The following is a 13,403-nucleotide window of genomic DNA, read 5'->3' on the forward strand; positions in this document are numbered from 1 at the left end:
GTTAAAGAGGAAGTTAATTATAAATAAGAGGGACAAGAATACAAAGGAAGTCCATCCTTCTAAGTAAAATAAATCACACATACACAAGGCATATGAATAGTATATGATATTAATTTTTATTTTGTTCTTCTTCTTGGACGTGATACCCAATATAAAGATTCCAAAATCTATACTTGGAACAAAAACTACATAACATTTGTTAGTCTTGTTTCCACTTCAGTCTCTAGCCTCCTTTGGAAAGAGGATGGTGGCCCCTCCACTCACTGATGAACACTTGTAGTCTCATTCCCTACAGATCCCAGTGATTCTGAATCACTCTAGTTCATCATTCAAATGCTATTCTCCATACCCTCCCATCAAATTCCTTATTCTCATCCCCTCAAGTCTCCCACTTCAATGTTCCAACCAAACATCACCCATCTCTTCCAAGCTGCCATCTGGGATGCCAGTCCTAAAGGCAACACACTTCTCTTCATTCTAAATCTTTTCCTCTCCCACCTCATTCATCTGCTAGCTTTTACTGAAGCCTACTTCCCTTCTAATGACACAGCCTCAACAACTACCCTTCCTAGTACTGCTACATCTCCACTTATTTATGTTATACCACATCAATTGGACTCCCACCTGGTCAAAGTGAGGGAGTTAGAATACTTGCTCCTAATTGCCACATTTAGGTTCTCTCCCTCCCTCCATCACTCAATATTTTTTCTCTTTGAGGTTCATGCAATTCATTTCTATCACCCAATTACAATCCTGGTACCTGTTGTCTACAGACCTCCAGGTAATTTCCCTTTCTTTCTCAATGAGTTCAACACATGTTTCAAAATGTTTCTCTCCTCCTCATTTCTTGCCCTCATACAAATAGACTTCAACATACATATTGACATCCTCAAACACTCTAACCACCCAGTTCCTCAAACCTACTCATTTCTCACAAGCAACTCTTCCACATAAACTCAGCAATAAACAAAGATGGTCATACCTTTGATCTTGCCATCACCCAAAAATGTATAAAATTAAAGTTCAAGAATTTTGAAATGTTCTCATCTGCCTACAACCTATTAGTTTTCCCTTTCTCTCATTGTCAAGCCCTCTTCTTCATCTGTACCGTGACATACACACCCTTAGCCTCTCAGTTGTTTCCCGTACCATCTCACCAGCACTAGCCAGTCTATTTTTTTGCCATCTTGACCCCTTGGTAAAACAATTCAATGTTATACTGTCCTCTACTCTTGAATCCCTAGCCACTTTATCATTTTGCCACTTGTGCTCTGCCAAGCTTCAACCTTGGATCACTCCCACCATTCACTGCCTTCATTCCTACGCATGTGCTGCTGAACAAAGGTAGAGGAAAATTATGTCCTGAGTGTGTCCACTACAGATTTGTTACACAACATTAAGTGGAACCTCACTGATGGTAGGCAATTCTACTCTGCTGCCCTTATCAACACATTATCTCACTCTCCACAGTGGCTCTTCCAAACCTTTTCATCCCTCCTCAAGCCTCCCACAGGTCCCTCTCCCTTCACCCTCTCAGCTGAGAACCTTGCCTCATAATTTCTTGAAAAAATTGAGGCCATTCACCATGGTTTCCTTCTTCTCTTCCCTAACTCATCTCATCACTCATGTATCTTCAGCCATTATCTCCTTCTTCTAAACACTCTCACATGATGCCATACTCCCTACCAAAGCTAACTCCTTTACCTATTCAAATGATCCCATTCCTTTTCACCTCCACCAATATATTGTCTTGCCTTCCTCACTCTATCTTTTTTTAATCTCTCTTTTCTACTGGCTCCTTCTGTAGTGTCTATAAACATACTCATATCCTTCCCATTCTAAGAAACACCTCATTTGTCTTTCCACTCTCTGCTATCATTCAGATAGATAGATAAATAGATAGATAGATAGAGATGGATAGATATTAATATCTATCTATATCAATGTCTATCTATATTGATATCTATTCATATATCCCTTCTTATTTTTGTAGCTACACTCTTTGAAAAGGTCATCTACAGTAGGAGCCTTCATTTTCTCTTCTCTTACTCTCTTCTCAAGCCCTTACAATATGGCTTAAATCCTAAATATTCCATTGAAATTGTTCTCTCCAAAGTTACTAATCTTCTCAGCTGTGAAATCAAAAGGTCTTTTCTCAGTTACCACTCTCCTTGACTTCTCTATAGCTTTGACCCTACTGATCACACCCTCCTGGATAAACTCTTCTCCCTAGGTTTTCTGCACATCACTCACTCCTGGTTCTCCTCCAACCTATCTGAGTATTCCTTAGTCTCCTTGGCAGAATCTTCATCGAAAACATGCCCTTAAGTGCAATAAGTGTCTACCAAGGTTCTGTCTTGGATCCTCTTCTCTTCTCCCTCTTTACTGCTTCACTTGTTGATCCTATCAAGTCCCATGGATTCAATTACCCTCTCTATGCGGGTAATCCTCAAGTCTGCGAATCCTACCCAAACATCTCTGCTGATCTCTAATCACACATCTCCAACTGCTCTTAAGACATCTCAAACTCGGTGTTCAATAGACATCTTAAATCAAATATGTCAAAAATACAACTCATGTGTCTCCCTAAATTCTTCACTGTACTTCTCCTACCTTATTACCTAGTTATTACAGTAGAACAACAACATCTGTCCAGTCCTTCAGGGTTACAAGGTAGGTGTCATCCTCAATTCTTCACTGTTTCTTAACCCTCACCTTTATCCAATCTGTTGCCAAAGCCTATTGATTTTACTTTTGTAATACTAATCAAATATTCCCCATTTTTTCTTTTGATTCTGCCACCACTCTAATGCAGACCCTTATCACTTCATACCTGCAAATATTCTTGTAAATATACGCTGGTGGATCTACCTGCCTCAAGTCTCTCCCCACTTTAATCCATCCTCCCATTAGCCCCCTCAAAAAGTCACTTCAGCAAAAAGTGGTTCTCTATATCACCTCCAGGATCAAATACAAAATCTTCTATGTGTCATTAAAGCTCATCAAAGTCAACCTGCTTCCTACTTTTCCAGTCTTCTTATACCTAATCTCCCTCCACATACTCTTTGATCCAATAATGCTGGCCTTTTTGCTCTTCCATGAACAAGATTCTCTATGTCTTGGCTCAGGGCATTTTCTCTGGATGTTCGCCATACCTGAACTGTTCTCTCTCCTTTTCTCTGGCTATGGCCATCCTTGCCTTCCTTAAGTCCCAATTAATATCCCATCTTATAGTGGATGCCTTTTCCAAACTTTTATTATTGTAGTGCTTTCCATCTCTCAATTGTTTCCTATTTATCATATATAGAACTTGTTTTTATATATGCATTTGCTTTTTGCTACCCACAGTCAGTTGTAATCTCCTTGACAGCAGAGATTTTTTGCTTTTTTTGTATCCATAGTGCTTAGCACAGTGCCCAGAATATAATAGTTGCTTAATAAATGTTTTCGACTAATTGGTACATTTCTATAACTGTAAAGTAAAATATACTAAATTTCTATTTATTACTGTTTGGAGTAACATCTTACCTATAAAATCTCAGGGTAAAAAAATAAAAACAGGAAAAAACAAACTTAGAACATAAAACAATAAAGACATTTAAATATATAACTTTTTTGAAGCTGTTTCCATTATTTGTAGAAAACTATTATTTAATGATGTATCAAACTCAGTGGATTAGGATATTTGAAATAACAGGAAATATATTGCAAAAATATGGGTCTTTTTCAGTATATTTATAAAAATTAAATTCATTTCAACCAACTGTGGCATTTCTCAATTAAATAGTTAATCTGAGTACTGTCCTATTTTCTTACACACACATTGAAATATATAATCAGACACAAAGAAATAGAGAAGCACTTACATTTGCACTATGATTGCTCCCACTAACACAGATGACATCTTGTTTTTGAATTGTGAGTACTTCTTTTGTAAGTTTCAATCGGATGTCAAAAGCACTTTCAGACCCTTCATCATACAACAGTGCAATACCCGTTTTAGTCTGCAGAGACAAAATAAAAATGCAAATAAAATAGTTGGTAAGCAACAGAGTTCTTTTTAAAAATATCTTTCACTGAAAAATGTGCTGCAAATTTACTAATATCCTCTTCCTGAAGTTTTAAATTGTACATACAAAAATAAAAAAAATGATGGAATAATGTCTTCTTTTCAATAAGATTTAAATAGAATTAGTATTCCTAATAAAATGCACTAATGAGCTTTGAAGACAATTACTTAGATTCCTAATGTGTTAAAATTAATAACAAAAAAGTAATTCAAATTCTACAAACAATATTTTTCTGTGTATTTTAATTTCATCTCAGCTTTCTCCTTCCTCTCTCCCCCTTCTCTATATTGAGAGTTGGCCTGAGAGTTAAGCACCCTAAGTTTAAGTCCCCACTCTGATATATACTGACTGTGTGACCCATGGCAAACCATAGTATCTCTCATTAACCCAGATAGATAAGTTGTAGAGCACTTGCTAATAACCATTATCATTGTCATCCTTCTCATTCATATAGTTTTTTAAGGTTTGTTAAGGGTTTTATATATGCTATATTTTATGTTTATAGCAACCCTGGGTAGTAGATGTATTATCTCCATTTTAACTATGAGAAAACTGAGGCAGAGAGTTGTCCAAGGCCATGCAACTAATAAGTTTCTGAGGCAGGGTTTGAACTCACTGTGCCCAGTGTAACACTTAACTGTTATCTATTTTGGAAAAGGAGATTCATCACAGGGAGTTACCTATATCTATAAAATCACAGGTGAAGAAAAGGGGAAAAGAAAATAAAAATGTAAAATGTCAGAGCTGGAAGGAAGTTTAGTGATCATCTAGTCAAACCCTTTCATTTTACAGTGGCAGAAACTGAGGCACAGAAAAAATCAGATTTCTAAAGGCTAGAGATCTAAGTCATCCATCAAATACCAAAGAGTAAATCCAAGATACCAGAATGAAATCAGCAATTTTGCCAAGATTTCCCATTCCACCTCTCCAAACAACTTTAAAAGTGTATCAGACTGAATTCTGAGCAGGATAATCAAGAAAAAGCATCAAGTCTTTTTTCCAGGCCAGGGTATGCCAGGAAGACAGATAGAGAGATCTATAGACACTGGGGTGGGAGGAAAGAGCTATTGGCTGCTGGCCTTGGAGGATACTGCAGCAGTAGTAGCTGTAGCAAGGGTAGCAGTGGGAGCAGCAGCACAAGAAACCCCCAGTGTCCAAGGTTGGCAATGAGACAATATCTCCGGGGTGGAGGGGGTGGAGAGGGAGAGAGGGAGGGAGGGAGAGGGAGAAAGAGAGAGTGGGGGGCGGAGCTGATTACAGGCATTGGGTATAGGACTGGTACCTTTTTGGCATGTCCATCATGCAGTTCAAGGTTGCAGTTCGAGGGAGGAATGGAGTGATTGTGGCTTTGAGGGAGTAGGGGCCCTACTTGGGTACAATTGAAATCCATAGTGGAAAGGAGCAGTTGTCGTCTTAAGGGAGCAAGGGCTCTACCTTTAAGCAGCAGGGCACTGACTAGGAGGGCAATGACCAAACAACAATCTGGATCATAACACTTTGGAAGCATTGAACACACATAGGTTAAAACAAACAAACAAACAAAAAACAAAACCAGACTTAACTATGAAAACAGAAAGACATAAAAGTTGGAAGGCCGGGTTGGTTTTCCCCCATCTGCTCCAAGAAGTAGGCAGAAGACAAATCTAACACATAGTCCAAAGTCAAGAAATAGGGTGGGAAAAATGGACAAAAAAATATCCCCTGACCATAAAGAGTTACAATGATGACAAGGAAGCTCAAGTCAAAAACTGAAAAGAAGATTATGATTTGAAAAGATCTACGAGCAAATCCTCAATGGAAAAGATGCAGGCTGAACATAATTCCAATAAGATTTCATAGAAGAGCTAACAAAAGAGATAAAAGAGCAAAAATGATATTAAGAATCAAATATGAGCAGTAGAGAAAAAAATGGGAAAAGAAGTGATGGTGATATAAGATAATTATGTAAAGGAAATTAGTAGCTCGATAAAAAAAATTCTGAAGAAACTAAGTTCTTCAAAATCAGAATTAGACAAATGGTAAAAGATGTACAAAACATATTGAGGAAAATGTCTTATAATTAGAATTGACCGAAAAGGAAAAAAGAGAAGAAAATATAAATACATCATAGCAAAAACAAGTAATCTGGAAAATAAATTGAGGAGAGTTAATTGAAGAATTATTTTGCTACTTGAATTCATGATGAAAAAAATTAGCCTAAAAATTATATGTCAAGAAATCATAAAGGAAAACTCCCCAGATATCTTAGAACCAGAGGCAAAGTAGATATTGAAAGAATACACTAGTCACCACTTGAAAGAAATTCCAAAATCAACTACCAGGAGTAGTATAGACACATTCCATAGTTCCCAGTTAAAGGATAAAATGCTGCCACTAGCCAGAAAGAATTCAAGTACTGTGGAACCATAGTATCACACAAGATTTAGCAGCTTTCACATCAAAGGAACTGAGGGCTTGGAATATGATATGCTACAAGGCAAAGGAGCTAGGAATACAAAGAATAATCTTCCAAGCAAGAAATAATTATAATCATGCAAAGGAAAAATGAGTATTTAATGAAACAGAGGACTTTAAAACATTCTTGGTGAAAAGATCAGAGCTACATATTTTGTCATTCAAATACAAGATTCATGAGAAGCATAAATAGGTAAACATGAGTGAGAAATCATAATGGACTTATTAGATTAAACTTTTTAGAGTCTTACATGGAAAGATAACACATGTAACTACTAGGAACTTTATCATTATAAGGCAGTTAGAAGACATCGCTCTGAGAATATTTTGTTGGGATGATATCAAAACAAAAACGTAAGGCTGAGAATGATGGATGTACTGGGAGAATGGGAAGGGGAAGAAAATTGGGGGAAATAACCTCACGTAAAATAATTATGCAAAAAAGTTTTTACAATGGAGGGGGCAATGAAGGGGAGCATAGTCAATGCTTGAAACTCCATCAGAATCCCCACTCACAGGACCTGTGCCTTCCCCATTATCTAAGATTTCCATCCCCAGCACCCCGAGATCACTGTTACACTGCCTTGAACTATGGAGAACTATATTCTATGGCTAGTTCAGGTTAAGTAAAAAGGGAATGTGACATCCTGTTGAATAGAGCTCTGATTTCAAAACTGAAAACTTTTCTTTAGAATCAAGGAAATTACATTTTGTCATGGAAGACAGTGTGACATTGCATACTTATTCTTGTGTGAAATAGTGGCTATGGGATTTAAATAGTGTACTCAGCTATGTGATCTAGTGCATAGTGTCCTAGGCTTAGAGTCATGCCAATATGAGTTCAAATCCCACTTCTAACATTTGCAAGAAGTTCAAATCCCTTAACTTTTGTATGTCATGGACAGTTCTCCCCACTTTATATACTATGTCATAAGCAGGTTGCATTATTTGCATTTGTAGAGGATGTTCCATCATGAGGAATTGTTCACTTGGACAAATATGTATAGATCTTACATATGTAATTTCTAAAGCAGCTCTTTCACATATTAGTGGAAAAACAGCAATATATTTAGAATCAAAGCTTGCATATTCTCCAATCATATTCAGTTTCATGGACAACCTACAAACTCATCTATCTCTCTATCTATCTAATGAATACTGCAAATGGACAATAAATTGAGCCCAGAATTTAAGATGAGGAGTATCACAGAAGGTGGCATCACATTTGAGAAATTGCCTGAGGGAAGCGGTATTAACGATCCGAAGTTCTCTCTGTAGTAAAAGTCCACACTTTATACATTAATATTTTTCTGGTGATATTTCATGGATGTGAATAATAGAAAACTACCATCGCTGAAGAACTGAACTTGAGAGTCATTGAAGGAGCAACAGGGAGAAATGAAGTGGGTATCAACAGGCTACAGCTTAGTGCAAAACAAATAAATACTCAGAAAAAAAAACTGATATAAATGAGAGCACCATCAGAAAAATGTATGAAAGAGTTTTAAAAAAAACACTGAGCAAAGGCTTTTTGCTGTTCGTTAAGCTGTGTGTTCACCCAACCGATTTTCAAGAAAATGATGATCTCAGTCTTTTAGTCGGACCCTTTAATAACCTCCAATTTCTAGGGTTTCATTAAAAAGGACTAATTGGAATATGAATATTAATTTTGAATCTCTACTTCCAAAGGAAATATTAAGAGACTCCGACTCTGCTCTTCTTTTACTTGCTAATCCCATCAACTCTGCATGATTATGCACGTTCAAATCTGGTAATGACCCCCAAATAGAAGGGTTAATGTTTTCAGGAAAGTAGATCTCAGTTGACAAGATGTTAATCAGTTTTAATGATCACAGCCAAATTGCTTAAAGTATTTAACTTCAAGGCTGTGCTTAATTCTTCATTTGCTAACATAGTGAAAATATTTCACTTTATGCCAAATATCTTCTTACAATTCTTCTTAATAGGCCACAGAATTCAAGGAGAATTACTTCCAGAAAATAAGGGAAAGTTAAAGATCACCTTACCTGTCTTCCCACATTTTTCAGATGAGGAAACTGAGGTGTCATGTCACATAATGGGCCTCCAAGGTTATGATATTATGATTTGGAGTATTGTGTTCTGTTCTCAGTCCTACATTTTAGGAAGAACACTGATAAGCTGGGGTGTATGCAAAAGGGAGCAAGTGGAATAGTTAAGGGTTTCCAGATCATGCCAAATGAAGGATGAGAGAAGAAGCTATGAACGTTTAGCATAAAGAAGTCTTAAAATGGATGTGATATCTATCTTAAAGTATTGAAAGGGCTGTTATGATGAAGAGGGATTTGAGTTATTCCACTTGGTGCCAGAGGGACAGAATTAGGACTGATGATAGAAATTGCAAAGAAAACAATTTAGGCTTCATATCAGGAAAAATCTAACAATAAGAGCTGTACGAAAGTGGAATAGTATTGATTTCACCTTTATTGGAGGTCTCTCAGCAAAGGCTGGAGGATCACTTTTTAGCCATGTTATAGAGGGACTTTTTTCTTCTTCCCAGGCACAGATTGAAATAGATGGTCTCTGAGGTCCTTCCCAAGTCTGAGATTTTGTGAAATTATGATTTCACTTTCCTTTATTACTCTGCTGAATAATCACTTTCCATAAAATTGCTAGAAATTCATTTTGATAGAATATAGTCTGAGTAACTCTCTCTTCATATAATTCCACTGTTATTATCAGTTTACTCATGCTTTGAGTTAAAGTAGCCAGGAAATAATTATTAACAAATAGCTTATCTGATGTTTTATTAACTAATTTTTTATATTAAATGTAATTAAACCCTCCAGCATTAAGATGAAAAAGTGCCATATTCTACATTCATTAAATCCTCATAGCCACTGCTCAAGATAACAATCATAATATATTCTAAAGTGACATATAACTTTCCCTTATTTGTTGACAAAAATCAATAATGTTAATTGAAATATCATTTCTTTATGCTATGTTTTAAGTTCATTTATACATAGAGTATCGAGAGAATTTAATTTATTCACTACTTCATATGCTTTCTAATCTATCACTGAAAAAATTATATATATATATGTTCAATACCATCCACTTAGGTCACTGTACAATGCCTATACACTGTAAAGTACACGTCTAAAGAAGATCACAGTACATGGAGATCCAAGTAGCTCTATATACTTACCTAATTGTCTAATTTGGATCAAGTGTCTTTATTTCTATCATATCACTCCCATTTAAAAATAATTTTTAATATCTTTCATTTCTCCCAGTTTTACTTCTCCTTTTCCTATATAATATCTCATTCCATTGAGCTAGATTGAATCTGAGCACCTTCATGGAGGCAAGATGGATCTTATACATAGAAAGATTGTGGGAGGGATCTAAAGTTGGCCAAGTAGTCTGGGGTGATGGGAGGAGGGGATTAGGGAGGATCTTGATGGGACTGGGACTGGGGTGACTAGAGGAACCAAGAGAATAGAATTTTGATGCGAAGAAGGGTGGGAAGTAGCCTAAGGCAATCTGGAGGTAACAGACAGTGAAGGGCTAGGCTAGGTTAAGAGTAACAGAGATTTGGGCCTAGTGATAATGGAAGGCTTATGGCCTCGGGCAAACTCTAGATGAAGTGGGAAGATTTAAGAAGAGTTCAAGGAGATTCCCAGAGCCCATACCCCATCAGAAGGTCCAAAGTTATGGTACACTGCATATTTTTCATATTTTTTGATGATATGAATACTTTTCTGATTTTTTTCTTAAAATATTATTTGTTATTACTCACACTCTAAATGGTGAGCCTAAAGTGCCCCAGGGCCCTGAGACAGGTATATAAGATCTGAGGTTGGATTTGACTTTTGAGGGTACACTCACTGAAAGGATATGAGTGGCAAGACTCTGGGCAAGCCATTGAAACCATCCCCTCTGCCCCGGCTTTGTAACCCAGACAAATAGATATTGGTGCTTCTCTGGTAACTATGAATTGTGATTTGAATCAAACAATGTCTCTGTGCTGATGTTTGTAATTTCTGGTTGCATTTTCCTTGAAATTCAGGGGACTGATCTTTTCCCCCTGAACTAATTGAATGATATATGCATGTTTGATTAAACTGAGATTGTTAACCCCTTAAAGTTGTTTTCCTTAGTAAAGCAGATCAAAGTACCTTTGTTGGCAGCCCTCTGTGTGCTGGTTGTTGTTGGTCTTACACAGGCACATTGTTACTACAAAGCACCCCTAAACTTCAATGCTCCAACCTCTACAATGTGAGAGGTTGGAATGTCTTCTCATATCTCATCAGCCTTCATAACTAAGTTAACAGGATAAAAATATCTATTGGTGTGCTGGTAGACATTTAACAGCTGACACACACAATAAACTTTTAGCTTTAATCCGCATTAACATTTTCACCATCACTTTTTTAAGACTAAACAATAAAAAACCTCAATAATGAAGCCCTGGCTTGTAGCATTTGCCAACTGAAATTCTTAAACTGAAAATATAACAGTCTGTTCTCCTGAGCTAGGCTGAGCTGAATCCAGCTCTACCGTTACTATAATAAGGTCTGTTTTGTTTTTGGCATTTAATGTCAGTATTCAAGGAAAAATACCTTTATTTTAATTTTATTTTTAAAATTATTTTTATCACCAATTCCACCCCCCCTGTATCTGTAAGGCAAGTGTCACAATATCAATAGTGACCATGAATATGCCTCTATAGTTCTGTATCCCAGAATATAAGAGACAGTCCATATAGAAGGCACAAGAAGTAAAATATTTATTCAGACACCAGAAGAGCAAATCTCCAAATCAATAACTCCAATTCAACATGGCAGCAATTACATCCCAAAGCCAGTAAGTCCATGTCATTGTAACAGCAAGGAAATTAAAACACAATATCAAAGCAGGGAGCCAAGTCATTCTGTAACCTTCCCTCTGCTGGTGCCTTCTCCTAAACACTCACAAATTCTAGTTGTCTGCTTGCATGTGTCCTCTCTTCCTGAAGTTCTGAATGCTTGCAGTTCTGAGAACTTAAGGGCTACCCTCTGAGTATGTATACCCTTTTTAGGGCCTCATGCCTCTGCTGACCTAATTAGCAGAAGGGTGTGACCCTTCCTACAAACAAGCCTCCCCTAAGGAAGCTTCCCTAACTAGCTAGAGCTGAGGATTATTAAGGAGATTAATGGGTGGGGGAAGATCTTTAATCACATTAACCCTGCCCTCCCCATTGAGGAGACAAGAAATATGATACCCATTTATGCATATGAAGCTGTGCAATATTTCCAAATTATTTGCTATCTGAATGGATGTTACCTCAGTCAAACAGACCTAGAAAAAACCTTAGCTTAAAAAGACCAAGGTCTCCCACTGCATCTGGGGCCATCTCCAGGAGAACTGATTTATATCTTGCCACAGAAGCCAGGTGGCTCCAGAGGAGAAAGTGAGGCTGATGATTTTGCACAGCCCTCCCTCACTTAAATCCAATTCACTTGCTAGTCATAGCATCACCTTTCTGATACTATAGTCTTCCTTCAGAACAAAGGACAAACAACAGCAAATAGGTCACCAGTGAGGTTAGTCAGATTGGCTTGAGAGAGAGAGAGAGAGAGAGAAGCAAGATTGCAAAGTATTGAGGAATGACTGAGAAGTAAGGATGTTCTTTAGACTGAGGATTTAGAACCACATTTATAAGTTTTATTGTTAAAGGGAAAAGTTATATAGTATGTTAGATCAATGATCTAGTTCTAGAAGGATCAAAAGTTTTCTTTTTATATTTAACTGTAAGAAATTTGGACATACTAGCTTTCTTCAGACATTGAAACAAGGGTTCTTAACTTTTTGTGTGTGTCACAGACCACTTTGGCAGTTTGATGGAACTCATAGATCCCTTCTCAGAATGATGTTTTAAATGCACGAATTAAAAATACTAGGAATATAAAGGAAACAAATTATATTCTGTGCCTTTAATCAAACTATTTTTTTAAAATGTCACGAAATCTATTTTAATAATTCTTACATTGTCCCATGGATTAGAGTTGTTCTACTTAGACCTAGAGGGCATAATGAAGAGAAATGGGTAGCTGTTTGTCACAACATGTTGCTTGCAGCTGTTGTGCAGGTGTAAGGCCAATAACACCAGCACACAGGACAGCTGCTAACACAGCTTCATTGATCAGCTTTTCTAAGGAAAGCAACTTCAAGGGGTTAACAATCTCACTTTAACTAACAGACATACACCATTCACTTAGTTTGGGGGGGGGGAAGTCAGCACCCTGAACTTCAGAGAAAACACAAACATAAATTACAAGCAGAAGTTATATAAATAGAACAAAATAACACAAATCAACACAAAGGCTCCTAGTTGTCTGACAAAGACATTACATACATAGTTACCAGAGAGAGAAGCCCCAACATCTAGGTTTTTCAAAGGGGGGGGCCCTCCTTAAGGGCTACCCAGAGTCAAATCACGTGGAACTCTTCCAATGAGTGAGCCCCAGGCAAAATGCTAACCTCAGAGTACATATACACTTCTTCAGGTTCAGAGGGAGTCACAAGCATTCAACTCAAACACATGTGATATAAGCCTTCTCATGACTTAAGTGGGTCATCAAAGAATACTGATCCAAAGTCTTTTGATTGAAACAAAGGCAAGCCTCAAATGCCCTTGATTGACTTAATGATGAGAATCACTCCAAAACAAAAGACGACAGAAAGTCCCACACTGCTTGCCACCACGCTGTTAAAGTAAGGCATTTTTTGGCTGAATAGCCAAGAGAACTTTCTAAAAGTTAGAGCTGTCTAAAGATAGAATGAAGTTAATAATGCATTGTTTCCCTCCTCTGCTCCTACCCCCACTTAAATGCAAAGGTATAAGGAAGTGAA

At 37.1% G+C, this 13,403-nt stretch overlaps 1 protein-coding gene across 1 annotated transcript in view; it reads right to left on the reverse strand.

Moving 5' to 3' along the window:
- Window positions 1-13,403, reverse strand: part of SNTG2 (syntrophin gamma 2) — a 698,484-nt gene that overhangs the window by 434,308 nt on the left and 250,773 nt on the right. Inside the window, exon 2 of the mRNA XM_036750363.1 lies at window positions 3,867-4,004. Within this exon, the coding sequence (XP_036606258.1) occupies window positions 3,867-4,004 (138 nt within the window). The remainder of the gene's footprint in view (window positions 1-3,866; window positions 4,005-13,403) is intronic.

Source organism: Trichosurus vulpecula, chromosome 3, assembly GCF_011100635.1.
Source record: "Trichosurus vulpecula isolate mTriVul1 chromosome 3, mTriVul1.pri, whole genome shotgun sequence".
NCBI lineage: Eukaryota > Metazoa > Chordata > Mammalia > Diprotodontia > Phalangeridae > Trichosurus > Trichosurus vulpecula.